Genomic DNA, 14,137 nt, shown 5'->3' on the forward strand with positions numbered 1-14,137 from the left:
TGCTCTGCCTGCTACTCTAAGAAGGTTTCAGGTAAAACTTGCCTGTGGCTGGCTCTGATTGGCTGAATGTTTTGATGAAGCCCTGCCTGGCTAAAACCAGTAGTGATCAGCTCATAATTGTTTCCAGGGAAGCTTTGCTAATCACATTTCATAATCTCTATCTTAATATCCATATGTTTGAGTTTGTTGGCTTTTTGTTTTAGCTGAAAGTGTTTTTGAAGTACGTTTTACAAAAATCAGCTCAGCTCTTAATTCTCACTAATGACACTTCCTTGCCTTTTGAATGTTGACAGCATTCTTCTTAAAATAGAAAAGAAAGGAGTTTTTAGCCATCCTTGGTGATTTTAACTTACTAGGGACCATTTGGAATTAGTAAGCCTTTCTACTCACTCCTAAACATCATCTTGATCTCCTCACTTTTATAACAGAAGAACCCAGGTTCCAAAACGAACAGGAGGACTCAAGCTGTTTGCCTAGAACCTCACATTTAAATGACTCTTCTGAAATGCATCCCTCAACACAGAGTAAGTTGATAAGAAAATTATTCTGCCATTTTAAATTTAACAATATTTAAGCAAAATTGTAGTGTAAATTATGTTTATAGCATGTGGATGCCATTTTCCCAGGGCACTGATAATGAAAATCCTAAAAGGGAGGCAGCAAGATTCTCTCATATTTCCCAGTGGGAAAACTGGGTGCAGACTAAATTCCAAGTAAAGAAAATGTGCTGAATCCACTACAGCCACTCCATTTCTTGAGCACCAGCACTGCTGCCCAAAAACGTAGTTGGAGATTCTAACAGAAGTCTCTAACTAGATTGATAATATGAGATCCATAACTAATTTGACATCCTTGTGAAGAAAATCTCAGTGTTGTTTTTCAAAGCTATTGCATAGTTGAATTTTCTTGACTCTGTTCATCTGGGCTGAGCTCCCTCCAGCAACCATTGAAAACATACGTCTGCCCTGGGCACTCTGATGGAATTCTGGGCCCTACCAGCAGTAGAACTGCCAAAGGCAAATGGCTTCTTGCTGACTTTTGATCCCTGGATGTGGTTCATTGGAAGGTTTTGGGTTTTTTAGAAGGGACAGGGTAGAAACATCTTACAGAAATGTAGTCACAGCATTAGGCCATCCATAAAAAAGCTAATAATCTTCCTAGTAAAGTGTATTAATTTATTCTTAAAAGGGAGGAGGAGACAAGACACTCTGTTAGACTTTCCTTCAACTAATTTTTTTCAATAAAACTGCCATATAGATGAAGCAGAATTTAACAAGATCTTCTGAGTTCTTTTGGAAGAACAAACTTTTGTCCCACAAAGTACAATGTCCCACAAAGAAGAGCTTTATAAGAAATATACCTCATACCAAGTCAGGAGATTCCAGTATTGTGTAAAATATTTTTGCTAACTCATATTGTTATATGCATCTATAAATTCTGTACCAGAATATGAATTAAACCAAAAATCATTCAAGAGTCAGATGAAGTATGAGAGATTCTCAGCTATTCTCTATTCTGACATATCAAAACTTAAATTTTTAACTAGATAATTCTAAATTTTAAAATGATTATTTGGTAACCTTACGTTATTTGGCAGCAAAATACAAAAGCATAAAAGCTGGATTTCTTTGGGAGGAAAAACTGTTTTTCAGAAATTGAAGCTGACTGACTGAATGTGTAACTAAATTTCAGAGAAGTATATTTTAAGGGCTTTTTTGAAAAAAAAAAATCCAGGGTTCACTAGCCCCTCTAAATCAGTAACACTCATACTTGGACATATTGTAGTATTTTAATCTTGATTCTGAACCTTCCTGGTATTAGCCAATATTAAAAATCATTTGATTTATTTATTTGTTTTAACTTATTGGAAAGATAGTCATGGTATATATTTCACAGTATTATGACTTGGAGTACCTTTTCTCAGTACCATTAAGCATCATTGTGAGGAAGCTTACCATTGCAAAAACTCAAATTCTCTCTTAGACCAGCTTTGTTTCTAACTTAAGATTGTTTAGCCGGGCGCGGTGGCTCAAGCCTGTAATCCCAGCACTTTGGGAGGCCGAGATGGGCGGATCACGAGGTCTGGAGATCGAGACCATCCTGGCTAACACAGTGAAACCCCGTCTCTACTAAAAAATACAAAAAACTAGCCGGGCGTGGTGGCGGGCACCTGTAGTCCCAGCTACTCGGGAGGCTGAGGCAGGAGAATGGCGTAAACCCGGGAGGCGGAGCTTGCAGTGAGCTGAGATCTGGCCACTGCACTCCAGCCTGGGCGACAGAGCGAGCCTCCGTCTCAAAAAAAAAAAAAAAAAAAAAAGATTGTTTATATCCCAAGTATTTCAAAGCAGAGAAGTTCTCTGTTAGCATTCATTCAGTCTGACAAATAATTATTTGGCTTGTAAATGGAACCACCTAGGGCCAGGTAATATGTAAAATTTAGGTTTTAGAATTGCATTTCATTATTTATTTTTACAGCACATTTATCTTTAAAATAAATGCTGTATCATTGCTAACATCAGAAAACTCAGCTTTTCTACATTTTAAATTTCATTTTCAAGTTTCTTTAAATAGAAGAGCAGTAGAATGGGACACCACAGAACAGAATCTTATCCAGAAAGTGAGAAATCTTCGTCAGAGACTTACTGCCCAGGCTCGTCACAGATGTCAAACCCCTCATCTTTTGGCTGCATAGAAGGCACGTCAGCTTGAGACAGTCGAGAGAGAGACCTATTTTGCAATCAGTGACACTGATTTTTAGATTATTTATTTAAAATTCCTATAAAGATCAGCCCTTTGTACAGAAAATGTGTCTATAAAATTATGTGTTATTTAATTCTGATACTTTTCGGCTTGTAAATGGCTTATTGTACTTTTACAATAAAATGTTTTAGAAATGGTTAAAGCTGTGTTAAGCTTTCAGGTTGCAGGGACCGGCATAAACATCAGTAACTTTAGTTGATAAAGGTTTATCTTAAAGATGAATGGAGAAATAAAGAACAGGAAATGACCTCAACAGCTCTATAGCCTGGACTGAGAGAGAACTCAGCAGCAGGTGGAGAACACCAGCAGCATGGAGTGGTCTCTATCAGCACCTTCCTGCCCAACCCTGCCTCTGCCAGCGGGACCTCCTCTTTGTCAGGGACCCCACTGGACTCGCAGCATCTCATCTCTGGCCCAGCTCCTTCTGCTCTCTGCCTACTTCTTCTGGCAGCACCGACTGCTCTTCCTCCGTCCCTCCGCTCCCTAGCTCCACAATGGGGATGCTTGTGACCTCCCGAACCTTACTCCCTGAAAGGAGGGTAGAAATACTTGATATGAGGATTAAGTAAGATCAGGCAGGCAGAACGTGGTGGCTCACAACTGTAATCCCAGTGCTTTGGGAGGCTGAGGCAGGTGGATCACTTGAGGTCAGGAGTCCGAGACCAGCCTGGCCAACATGGCAAAACTCTTTCTCTACTAAAATTACAAAAATTAGCCAAGTGTGGTGGCACACACCTGTAATCCCAGCTACTCGGAAGGCTGAGGCAGGAGAATCGCTTGAACCCAGGAGGCAGAGGTTGCAGTGAGCCAAGATCACGCCACCGCACTCCAGTCTGGGCGACAGAGTGAGACTCCATCTGAAAAAAAAAAAAAAGAGATCAGGCCTAAAAAGTTCCTGGCCCAGTGCTTGACACATAGTAAGTGTACAATATGTGGTAGTAATTATTTTCTCTGGTACCACGAAGCATAATCTTATGGTTAATCAAATATTTTCAGCAAAGTGCTTTCTTTTGCCCAATAAGCAAAGTTCTAAAATGATATCCTGGCGTTACACACAGCGTTGGTTTCCCAAGAGTATCTTCCTCAGCCTAGTTTTCCGTACATTTTTAGGTGGCTGCAAACATATGCCTGCATGGACCAAGCTGGTGTGTGTTTTTTGACAACAGGAATCCCAGGATATAGAATACGTAGAGTGTGATGGAAACTTTGGTAGACTAGAATTGCTTGCTCACCGGAAAGCATTGAAATTCTAAAATTCTGTGATTCTGCCACCCAGAAACAGCTGTCTATTGCAGTTTTTTACCTCTATGTCAGGTCCTCTTTTACTAAGATTTATACCCAGTCAGGTCTGTTTTGCAGCTACACATACCACACACACATACAAAACCCTCTTTTTTATATCTAGAACTGCAGTAGTTAATTTTTGAAAAAAGTTCCTGTTCATCCAGTGAAAGTGCACTATGAATGCTGTCACCCAAATGAAGTTCTTTTTATCACATGCTTCCAGTTTTCTCTGAGCCTACATTTCTCTGATAATCTTGATAAAATCACTGCCTTAGCAGATTTCAGATACTTGGTTGAAGCGCCTCAGTCATATGTGCTTGGTTGGTATTGCAAAGGTTATCACATTTAATGAAATATGTAAAATACATTTCTGATTATTTCTTCCTGCTTCTTGACATTATATCTTCAATCTTCAATTTCTTTATAATGTGAATTCTCTGGAATTGAATAAGGACTGAACTTGTCTAAAATTCTTGGCTACATTCAGAAAGTTTCTCTCCATTACTCCATTGAGTTTGTTAAAGAAGAGCGGTCCCTATAGGCCTTTTCATATTTATTACATCCATAAAGTTTCTCTCTGGTGTGAATTCTGCAATGTTGGCTAAATGTTGGGCTTCAGCTAAATCCCTCTCCACATTTGGCTACTTTTGGAAAGTTTTTTTCCAATATGAATTCAGTGGTGCTAAATAAGTTATTAAGTTGGTTAGGGGCCTTTTTGAATTTATTTACATTCATAGAGTTTTTCTCTAGTATGAATTCTCCCAGGTTGAGCAAGATTTCAGCATTTGCTAAAGGTCTTTCCACAGCCATTGCATGTGGGTCGTTATAGCAGTTGACTACAAGGACTGCATAAGGCTTAATTTATTAATATGGGTGTGCTTATCCAAGAGTCTGGATTTAATGTTTAATCTCATTGTATCAGTCTGGGTCCAGTCAGGAAGCAAACCACACAGTTGTTTGGATGAGGTAAGTTTAATGTAAAGACTTATTAAACTATGATGGGGAGCAACTATGAAGATGTAAAGAGAACTCTGCAGGGTACGTAGGACTGAGGAGAGCACTCAAGTACGGACAGACTCGGAAGGGAGGCTCCTCCCTCCCCCAGGCTTAGGTTCAGACCTGGTCAAAGAAGGTGTGGTTGCAGACCACTAGATATTGGGGAGGGTCTCAGACTTAGCCAGGCCAGGGGTAGTCCAAGTCCCCAGGCAGCAGGAAACAACTCTCCTGGGCACAGACAATCGGAGGCTGGTAAAAATGCACAGGGAGGCAGGGCATAAGGACCCCGCTTGTCAGGGTGGTGTGCAGGCTGGCCATATCCAGAGGGCCACAAGAAACCACCCTCAGGCACAGGCAAACAGGCCAGCAGGCACGTTCTCAGAGTGCATCAGGGTGGCACTGCTGGTGTGAGGACTGGAACATTCCAGTGTCCAGACTGGGAAGACTACAGTGACATGGTCATTGGGCCAGGACTGTGAAATCATAAAGCAATTGTGCACACTAGGCACATGGGGCAGAGCACGACTAGATGTCCCCCATGCACACGCACCGCTGGTGGGCCATGAAGCAAGAGTAAGCCAAACAGAACATTGGAGCAAGGAAGAGAAGCCCTGTTTCTCCTGCAGTGTCCCTCAGCACCCTCTATTGACAGCTCAGCATCATGCGCATTGTAAGGAGAAATGCCTCAAGAGCCCAGCCCATCGCTGCAGACCTGAAATGATTGATAACTGCCATGCTCATGCCATTGAAAGTGGCTCCACAGTTTACTTGGTTGGTTAACAGGAATGTGGACTCAATGTTGGCCTCTATCTAATGAGACAGATGCCAGAATTTCCCTGGCATGATGTGGATGCAGGTATCCAAAGGCTCAGGGAAGTAGGAATGTAGGGGTGGATTGATCACATCTGGCCTCCTCACTCACCTCCCAGTGCCATGCTCTGGGTCCAAAAGCAACTTCCTTTATGAAGGCACTGAGCAAGGGAGCACCTACAAATCTGAAAAGCTCTGTGGTGGCTCATGCAACAAGACGTGACGATGAGAGATCCCACCACCATGGATGTGCTCCCTGGTTTCAGTGGGGATAATGGAGGCAGTAGAGGCCAGGTAGCAGCATTTAATTACCAGACAACCATTTATAGTAAAGGGCAGCAGGGCGGTAGTAGTATTAAAGGATTTTTGGCTACTGATAATTGACTACACTGTCCCTAAGAATGAAATAGATAGGTAGCCTACTAAAATGTTGCTTGAGATATGTAACAGGAAAAACTCCAGACCTGGTAGCCAAAAAACTGACTCGAGTCATCACTATGGAGCGTTATACCTGTCACCCAGTTTCCAGTATGAAAATGATTCCCAGATCCAAAGCCTCTTAATTGAAGGGGAGGCCAGGTCTCCCTGAAGAAGGACCCTGAAGCAGTGCCACATATACGTGCTTATGAGTATTCTTTGACCCTTTCCCAAAGAAACCTCTTGCCATTTACTTGAAGGGTTGTGTACTAGGGAAAAGAAAACACCCATACCTCCCAGAGATTACTGAACATGGGTTCCGAATTGACACTAATTACTGTGGCCTACCAGTGAAAGTCAGGACTAATGGTGGTCAGTTGATCAAAGGAATCTTGAGCAAAGCTTGAATTACAGAGGGTGAATAAGGCCATGAAACCAACCTGTGGTTATTTTCTGAGTACCTGAATATATCACTGAAATAAACATACATGAAAAATGGCAGAATCTCCCCGTTGGCACTAAGATCCATTGAGTAAGAGCTATTATCCTGGAAAGATTCAAGTGAAAGCCCCTGGAATGTCCTCCTTACCAGGATAGCAAACCTGGCTAGTAAAAAGTTGTCACAATTATCCCCAGGGGCTGGGCGCGGTGGCTGACACCTGTAATCCCAGCACTTTGGGAGGCCAAGGTGGGCGGATCACCTGAGGTCAGGAGTTCAAGACCAGCCTGGCCAAAGTGGCGAAACTCCGTCTCTACTAAAAATACAAAAATTAGCCGAGTGTGGTGGCACCTGCCTGTAGTCCCAGCTACTAGGGAGGTTGAGGCAGGACAATTGACTGAACCTGGGAGGCAGAGGTTGCAGTGAGCCAAGACCATGACACTGCAGTCCAACCTGGGCAACAGAGCCAGACCCTGTCTCAAAAAAAAAAAAAAAAAAAAAATCCCCAAGGAAACTGAAGAGAATCATGCCACCAGCAAAGAGTTGAAAGATGAAGGGCTAGTTACAGCTATTCCATCGTAATTTAATTCGCTATTTGACCTGGGCAGAAGGGAGACGGATCTTTGAGAATGGCTGGGTTAGCAAGAACGTAGTAGGTGAGGACCGCAATTGCAGCATCTGTTTCAGATGCAGTCTTGACACAGCTCCCGGCATATGGTATATCCCAGCACCTGCATGACCTCCCTGAGACCCCTCTCTCCAGACCCTATCATGACCTGCCATTTCCAGATAGGTTTGGTGCCCACCGCTGGCCTCTCATCAGTGCTGCTTACCCATCCCGCAGCCCCCTCGCCGCCCCACATAGTGTTCCCAGTCACTCCTCCATTAGACGGCCTTGAACCCCGCCGCGCTCGCAGCGCCGTCCTGGACTGTGACCACCCGGACTCCCACCCTAACCCAGAGCTGTGCGCGACCCCCCGGCGACGGCCAGTACCCAAGGGCAAGGGCAAGGGCGAGGGCAGGTCGAGGAGTCGGGGGCTGCTCCAGGCCCTCACAAGTGCTCTTTCCTGGGCACTCGGGCCGCAGCGCGAGGGTGGTCTTGGCGGGGGTTCTTCTTAACAGGTTCACCAGGTCGCCGGATACTCGTCACAGATATGTCTTTTCTCCTTATTTTCAGCCCGGGGACTTTGACCAGCAAACAAAACGTTTTTTTTCGGTGGCGTTGTAAGGACAGCAAACAAAAGTATTGTGCCCCGTGTGAGGATCGAACTCACGACCTTCAGATTATGAGACTGACGCGCTACCTACTGCGCTAACGAGGCACCTAGTGAACGGTTTCGGACGGAGAATTATGAGTCCATATGGCTGGTGTACTGCGCATGCTCAGTTTTACTCTTACCACTGCTGTAAATCCCGTACAGAGCACTCGGAATTCTAGTTCCGCTGCTGTCCCGTTTGTCGATTTAACACTGTGGTTGGCTTGTCAGTGCCTCGCTGGGTAGCGGCGACACGGAGAAGGGGAATTTTTCCTCCTATTGTGAACTGTTATTTTTGTATAGTGCGTACAAACCGTTTGCACACTCGTGAACGCATGAAACACTTATTAGGCACCTACTGTGTTCCCGGCCCTGTGCTGGGTGCTGCGTTCACAGGAACAAACCCAGGCTCAAGGAGTCGGGCGAAGATGCATAATGATTGGAAAACACACACACACACACACACACACACCCTTCCTGTGGCCAGTGCCCTGTGGCACACTTGAGCTGGTTCTGATTTTCTTCCTTTTTTTCTTTTGCTATTCAAACAGGACTTCAGGGAATAACCGTGGAAGCGGGGAGTTAATAATATGTTAACTGGGAGGCACGCTCTCCTTTCCCTTTCACTCCTCTCCCCTTCCTTCCAGCCCTTTATATAAGCTCATTTGCCTACATTATTGCTAAAGGAAACTTCGTGCCCTATCATACATGGAAAACAGGTAAGGGTTTTTCCCTAACACATGTTCAGATAAATACATAACTATTATAATTTTTAAAAAGACTCTTCCACGTACTGTCTAAAATCAGCCAGACTGTGGCACACTGAGGATTTATAAGTTTCGCTGTATGTAAATTTCACCTTATAAAAAGGAAATTAAGACAGAACTCTGGGCAAGGCCGGGCCTGGGAACCCCTGCGGGGAGTGTGTGGACGCCCGCGGGTCTGGATGCCTCCCGGGGAAAGGACGAGTGATGGACAGGCCGACGGAAGGACAGGGAGTCGGGAGAAGTTCGTGTGGACCTAGGTGGGTGTGCGGATATTCACGGCACAACTCTATCAACTTTTCCGTTTGTCTGAAGTTTTTCCTTAGAAAATATTGGGGGAGGAATTTTTTTAATCACCTAGAATTTGAGACATACGGTGGGGTGTTAAGGGGGCAAAGGGCAGTATGAGTACAATCAGGTGGGGACATATCATATTGACAGCAGACACCACAATTGCTGAGGGTAGAGGAAAGGGAATCTCGGAGTGGATGGGGGTGTGGCCTGCTCGACCTCCCGGTGGGAGAAGGACTGGGAGCTGCCGGCCGGTGGCCGTGGGGCGAGGAAGGAGGAGTTGGAGGTGGGGCAGGTTGCCGGGACCCCAGACCCGGAGACTGACACCCAGTCCTCGGGAAGCTCCTGGATCCCACGGTCTATGGGGGGAAGCCCAGGACTTCTACCAGCCTTGGGGAAGCGCGCATCCACACGTCCCTGCGGGAATCCGACCCAGGGGGCTTGCTCCCTGGTAAGGTTGCTGGGGCATCCTCTGCGGACTGCGGACTGGCAGTGTCACCTAGATCCAGCTGTTTCTTCCAGATCTGCAGGCCCGAGGAGGTGCTGATTGACCTGCGGATTAAATCCCAATGGTCCTGCCTACCACAATTACAAGCAGCCCCACTTTCGGGTATAGCAGTCCCACGACTGGCAAGCTACCCAACATATTAACTCACCACTTCCACAGTTATTCCCTGAAGTCGTATTTGAACAGGAAAAAACAGAAAAAAGGAAAAGGAAACAGCACAAGTGTACAACAGGGAACTAACTGGTCACAGGCATAATGGTCTGTCCAGGCTGTAAACAAGAAAAAGGGATGCTCTATGTTGTGATATGAAATGAGCGAAGAACACAATTGCAGAACTAACAGAGTGTCAGACTATTTCTGTAGAAAAGGGTAGATGTTTATATCTGCTAGTATTTGCACACAAAAAGCTAAGATCGCTGGACGCAGTGGCTCACGTCTGTAATCCCAGCATTTTGGGAGGCCTAGGCGGGAGGATCACCTGGGGTCGAGAGTTCAAGACCAGCCTGACCAATATGGAAGAAACCCCATCTCTACTAAAAATACAAAATTAGCCGGGCATGGTGGTGCATACCTGTAATCCCAGCTACTCGGCAGGCTGAGGCAGGAGAATCGCTTGATTCCGGGAGGTGGAGGTGGCAGTGAGCCGAGATGCCGCCACTGCACTCCAGCCTGGGCAACAAGAGCGAAACTCAGTCTCAAAAAAAAAAAAAGCTGAGATCAATAATTAATACTCTGAGGGGTGGAAACTGTATGGTTGGAGGCAGGGGTGACATGAAGACTCTTTAAAAAAATAAACTTTATTTTCTAAACAGTTTTACAGTCACGGAAATATTCTAAAGATAATAAGAGTCTCCATAAAACTTTCACCCAGGGTTCCCTATTATTAGCATCGGTCGTTGGTATGTGTTGTTTGTTACAAGTAATGAACCGGTGTTGATGCATTAACTAAAGTCCATCTTGACTCGGATTTCCTTAGTTTTCACCAGATGTCCATTTTTCTGCTCCAGGACCTCATCCATGACACAACATTACATTTGATGGTCCTGTCTCCTTAGGCTCTTCTCGGCTGTGACAATTTCTCAGACTCTTCCTGGGTTTTGATGACTTTAACAGTTCTGAGGATACTAGTCGGGTATTTTGTACAATGTCCCTCAATTTTAACATTTGACTGACAGCTTTTCTGGGATGAAGACTTTTCACTGTATACCTTTGAACAGATTTTTAAAAACATACTTGAACTATGTTAATCTATAATCTATTTAAATGTTGACGTACATTAATTTAAAAGACGAACTGTAGGAATTAGAAGAAAAAGGAGGAGAGGAGGGGAGGGAGAGGGAGGAGGGAGTGGAAGAAGGGAAGGAGGGGAGGGAGAGGGAGGAGGGAGTGGAAGAAGGGAAGGAGGGGAGGGAGAGGGAGGAGGGGGGGGGGAGGGGAGGGGGGAAGGGGGGGGGGGGGGAAGGAAAAAAAAAAGGGGAAAGGGAGGGGGGGAGGGGAGGAGGAGGAGGGGAGGGAGAGGGCGGGGGGTGGAGAGGAAGGGAAGGAGGGGAGGGAGAGGGAGGAGGGAGTGGAAGAAGGGAAGGAGGGGAGGAGGAGAAGAAAGAGGGAAAGGAAGGGGGCAGGGGAGGAGGAGGAGCAGAAGGAGGAGGAGGCTACCTGGAGGGGCTGGGCTGATTCTGCCTTGGGCCTGGCTCTCCCGGCGACCCCCCGGCTCTCAGACCTGGCTGAGCCTGGTGGCCGCCAGGGGACGCTGTGCCAAGGGGTCGCCGCCGCCGCCCCTCAGGTTTCGGCTTTTTCCAAATTAGCCTCGGGACACACCGCGCCACTACCCGGTGCAGGATACCAGGCCGGATCCCCACGCCATGGCGGATCCCCACGCCATCACCCAGACCTGCTCAGGGAGGGGAGGAAGAACAGGAGTTGGGGGCGGGGGCGGTGTAGATATTCCGCTCCATAAAGTGTCTCCAGCTTTTAAAGGTGTATGTCCCCAATTTTCCAAGACCTTTTGAGTGAATTTTCCAAGAGCCTTTGAGTGGAATGAAACTCTCACGGCATCCCAGCCGCGGCGATGGGGTCCCGCTCCTGCAGAGTCCCGGCAGGAGCAGAGACTCGGGAGGGGACCACTGGCTGCCGGAGCCCTGCTGGAGTCCGGAACGAGGGCGGTCAGGGTCGCCTCCCCACGGGGTCGCAGGTGAGGGTGTGGGGCCGCTCACAGAGGCTCCTGCAGGCGGTGACCCCCAGCTCTGACTCACAGAGAGTGACTGATGCCGAGGACCCACTGGGGACCCGAGGGCCTCAGCCTGCGCCTGCGCCGGGGCTCCCCGACCAAGACCTTCCGGCCCCCAGGCCTTTGCACCGGCAGTTCTTGGCCTGATGTGTCCTGCCCTCAGGCCCCTCTATAGAGACGGAGATCTCTTCCTTGCCCTCCGTCAGCCAGGTCGGAGGTCACCTCCCCAGCGAAAACCTGATCCCCATTGCCTTCATCTGCCTCCTTCTCCCATTCTCCTCCCCAGGCTGAACACGCTCCTTCCTCCCAGCTAAGCGCCTTTCCTGCGGTGGCTCATTTACTTCCACTCCTAGAGCAACCTGAAGGGCTCAGTGCTTCTATTGCCCTTCACTTAGGCAAGCGAAACTCAAACTCAAGGTCAGGCGACCTGACCAAGTTCAAACGATCACCGCCCCCCTTCTCAGTAGTTTCCAAATCCTTTTCCTCACGTGCATTCCCTAAAATAATGTTGAAAAACTTCTGTGCATCTCCTCTCATAATATTAAGTTAATATCAAAACAGTTTAATTATAAACAATTGCAAAAGACATAATTACCAGTGTATGTAAATATGACATTTAAAAATATACCCAATGGGCCGGGCGCAGTGGCTCACACCTGTAATCCCAACGCTTTGGGAGGCTGAGGCAGGCAGATCACCTGAGGTCAGAAGTTTGAGACCAGCTTGGCCAATATGGTGAAACCCCGTCTCTACTAAAAAAAATTAGTCAGGCATGGTGGCACGTGCCTGTAATCCCAGTTACTCGGGAGGCTGAGGCAGGAGAATGGCTTGAACCCGGGAGGCGGAGGTTGCAGTGAGCCGAGATCGTGCCACTGCACTCCAACCTGAATGACAGAGTGAGAGTCCGACACACACACACAAAAAGACAAAAAGTACCCAATGACATCTGTATATCCTGTGGATTCCATACAAACCAAAATCTATTTTGAAATATATACAAATATGTCTTCCAACATTTGGAAAGTTTACATTTAATTGCCTCCTTGAACTCATTTCCATTCTAATTCCCCCCACAGAATACTATCCCCTTACAGTACATATTTTATGTTTGAATGCGTTCATTGATCACCTAGCATGCCTCTAAGAAACAAAAAATAGAGTTTATTGGGAGCCCGTTTTACAGAATGGAAAGTGTATCTCTGTGTGTGCATGTGTGTGTGTTCTGGGAGGCGGACCCTGGGCTGACTGAGCAGGGTAGCTTAATGGAAACCTGTTGAGAGTGATTCCTCTTCCCTGGTGCCAGATGGACCCAGGCAGGGAGACCCCCTGGGACACCCAGGCAACTATCCAGGCCCAGGTGATGAAAACATATCCTTGCAGGTGGTTACAGAGAGCCAAAGGAGGGAGCCACGTGGAGGCACGTTCCACAAACACAGGACTTGGGCCTGGCTGTCAAGAAAAGCCAGGTCACTCCAAATTGGGATGAGCAATGTCCAGAAACATTCCAGTGCCCTGCCGGGGAGGAAAGCGGGAAAGAGGGACCTGTTCGGAGGAATGCAATAAATTCTGGTTTTGCTTATTTTCAATTGCACGAATAGTATGTACTAATTCTAAAATATATGCATATAGCTATGCTGTATAAGTCAGCTATCACTGTGCTAGTGCTGCTTAACAAACAACCTAAAACGTAATGGCTTAAACAGCAAGCATGTGTTTTCCTTTCTCTTTTCTTTTCTTTCTTTTTTTTTTTTTTTTTTTTTGAGATGGAGTCTCACTCTGTCGCCCAGGTTAGAGCGCAGTGGTGCAATCTCGGCTCACTGCAACCTCCACCTCCCGGGTTCAAGCAGTTCTCCTGCCTCAGCCTCGTGAGTACCTGGGATTACAGGCATGCACCACCACACTCAGCTAGTTTTTGTATTTTTAGTAGAAGTGGGGTTTCACCATGTTGGCCAGGCTGATCTCGAACTCCTGACCTCAAACTATCTGCCCACTTCAGCCTCCTGAAGTACTGGGATTACAGACGTGAGCCATTGTGCCTGGCCTGGATTATCCTTCATTCTTTTTCCTTCCCTTTGGCCTGAGACTCTGCACCCTCTGCCACAGTAAGCTGAGTGTTTTTCCCTGCCCCACTGATGTTGAACTTGGCCATGTGACTTGCTTGGGCCAAGGGAGTTTTGACGTATGTAACCAGAGCAGAAGCCTTAAATGTGCCTCTTTGGCATGGCTTGGTCCCTTGGGCTGTTGTGACTCTTTCAGAAGAATATGCCTTAGTGAATGGCTGGTCCAAGGAGAATGTGAAGACTTGAAGAGCAGACTGAACCCAACCTCAGCCTGGAGCTGAACCCAGCTGATACACAGATCCATGAGCAAGAAAAAGACGTGCTT

At 46.6% G+C, this 14,137-nt stretch overlaps 1 protein-coding gene and 1 non-coding gene across 4 annotated transcripts in view; one reads left to right on the plus strand and one right to left on the minus strand.

Moving 5' to 3' along the window:
• Positions 1-2,902, plus strand: part of TBC1D31 (TBC1 domain family member 31) — a 79,639-nt gene extending 76,737 nt beyond the window's left edge. For 2 of the 3 annotated variants that reach the window (XM_017855884.1, XM_017855886.1), the window contains 2 exons: positions 429-524; positions 2,559-2,902. In XM_017855884.1, the coding sequence (XP_017711373.1) occupies positions 429-524; positions 2,559-2,692 (230 nt within the window). In that variant the 3' untranslated portion in view covers positions 2,693-2,902. The remainder of the gene's footprint in view (positions 1-428; positions 525-2,558) is intronic. The other variant, XM_017855885.1, reaches the window with a different exon arrangement.
• A 5,053-nt stretch (positions 2,903-7,955) lies between these two features.
• Positions 7,956-8,028, minus strand: TRNAM-CAU (transfer RNA methionine (anticodon CAU)). The gene has a single exon. It is a non-coding gene; the product is annotated as a tRNA-Met (tRNA).
• Positions 8,029-14,137: the final 6,109 nt, after the last annotated feature.

This window comes from Rhinopithecus bieti, unplaced genomic scaffold (genome assembly GCF_001698545.2).
Source record: "Rhinopithecus bieti isolate Rb0 unplaced genomic scaffold, ASM169854v2 scaffold_38631, whole genome shotgun sequence".
Lineage (NCBI taxonomy): Eukaryota > Metazoa > Chordata > Mammalia > Primates > Cercopithecidae > Rhinopithecus > Rhinopithecus bieti.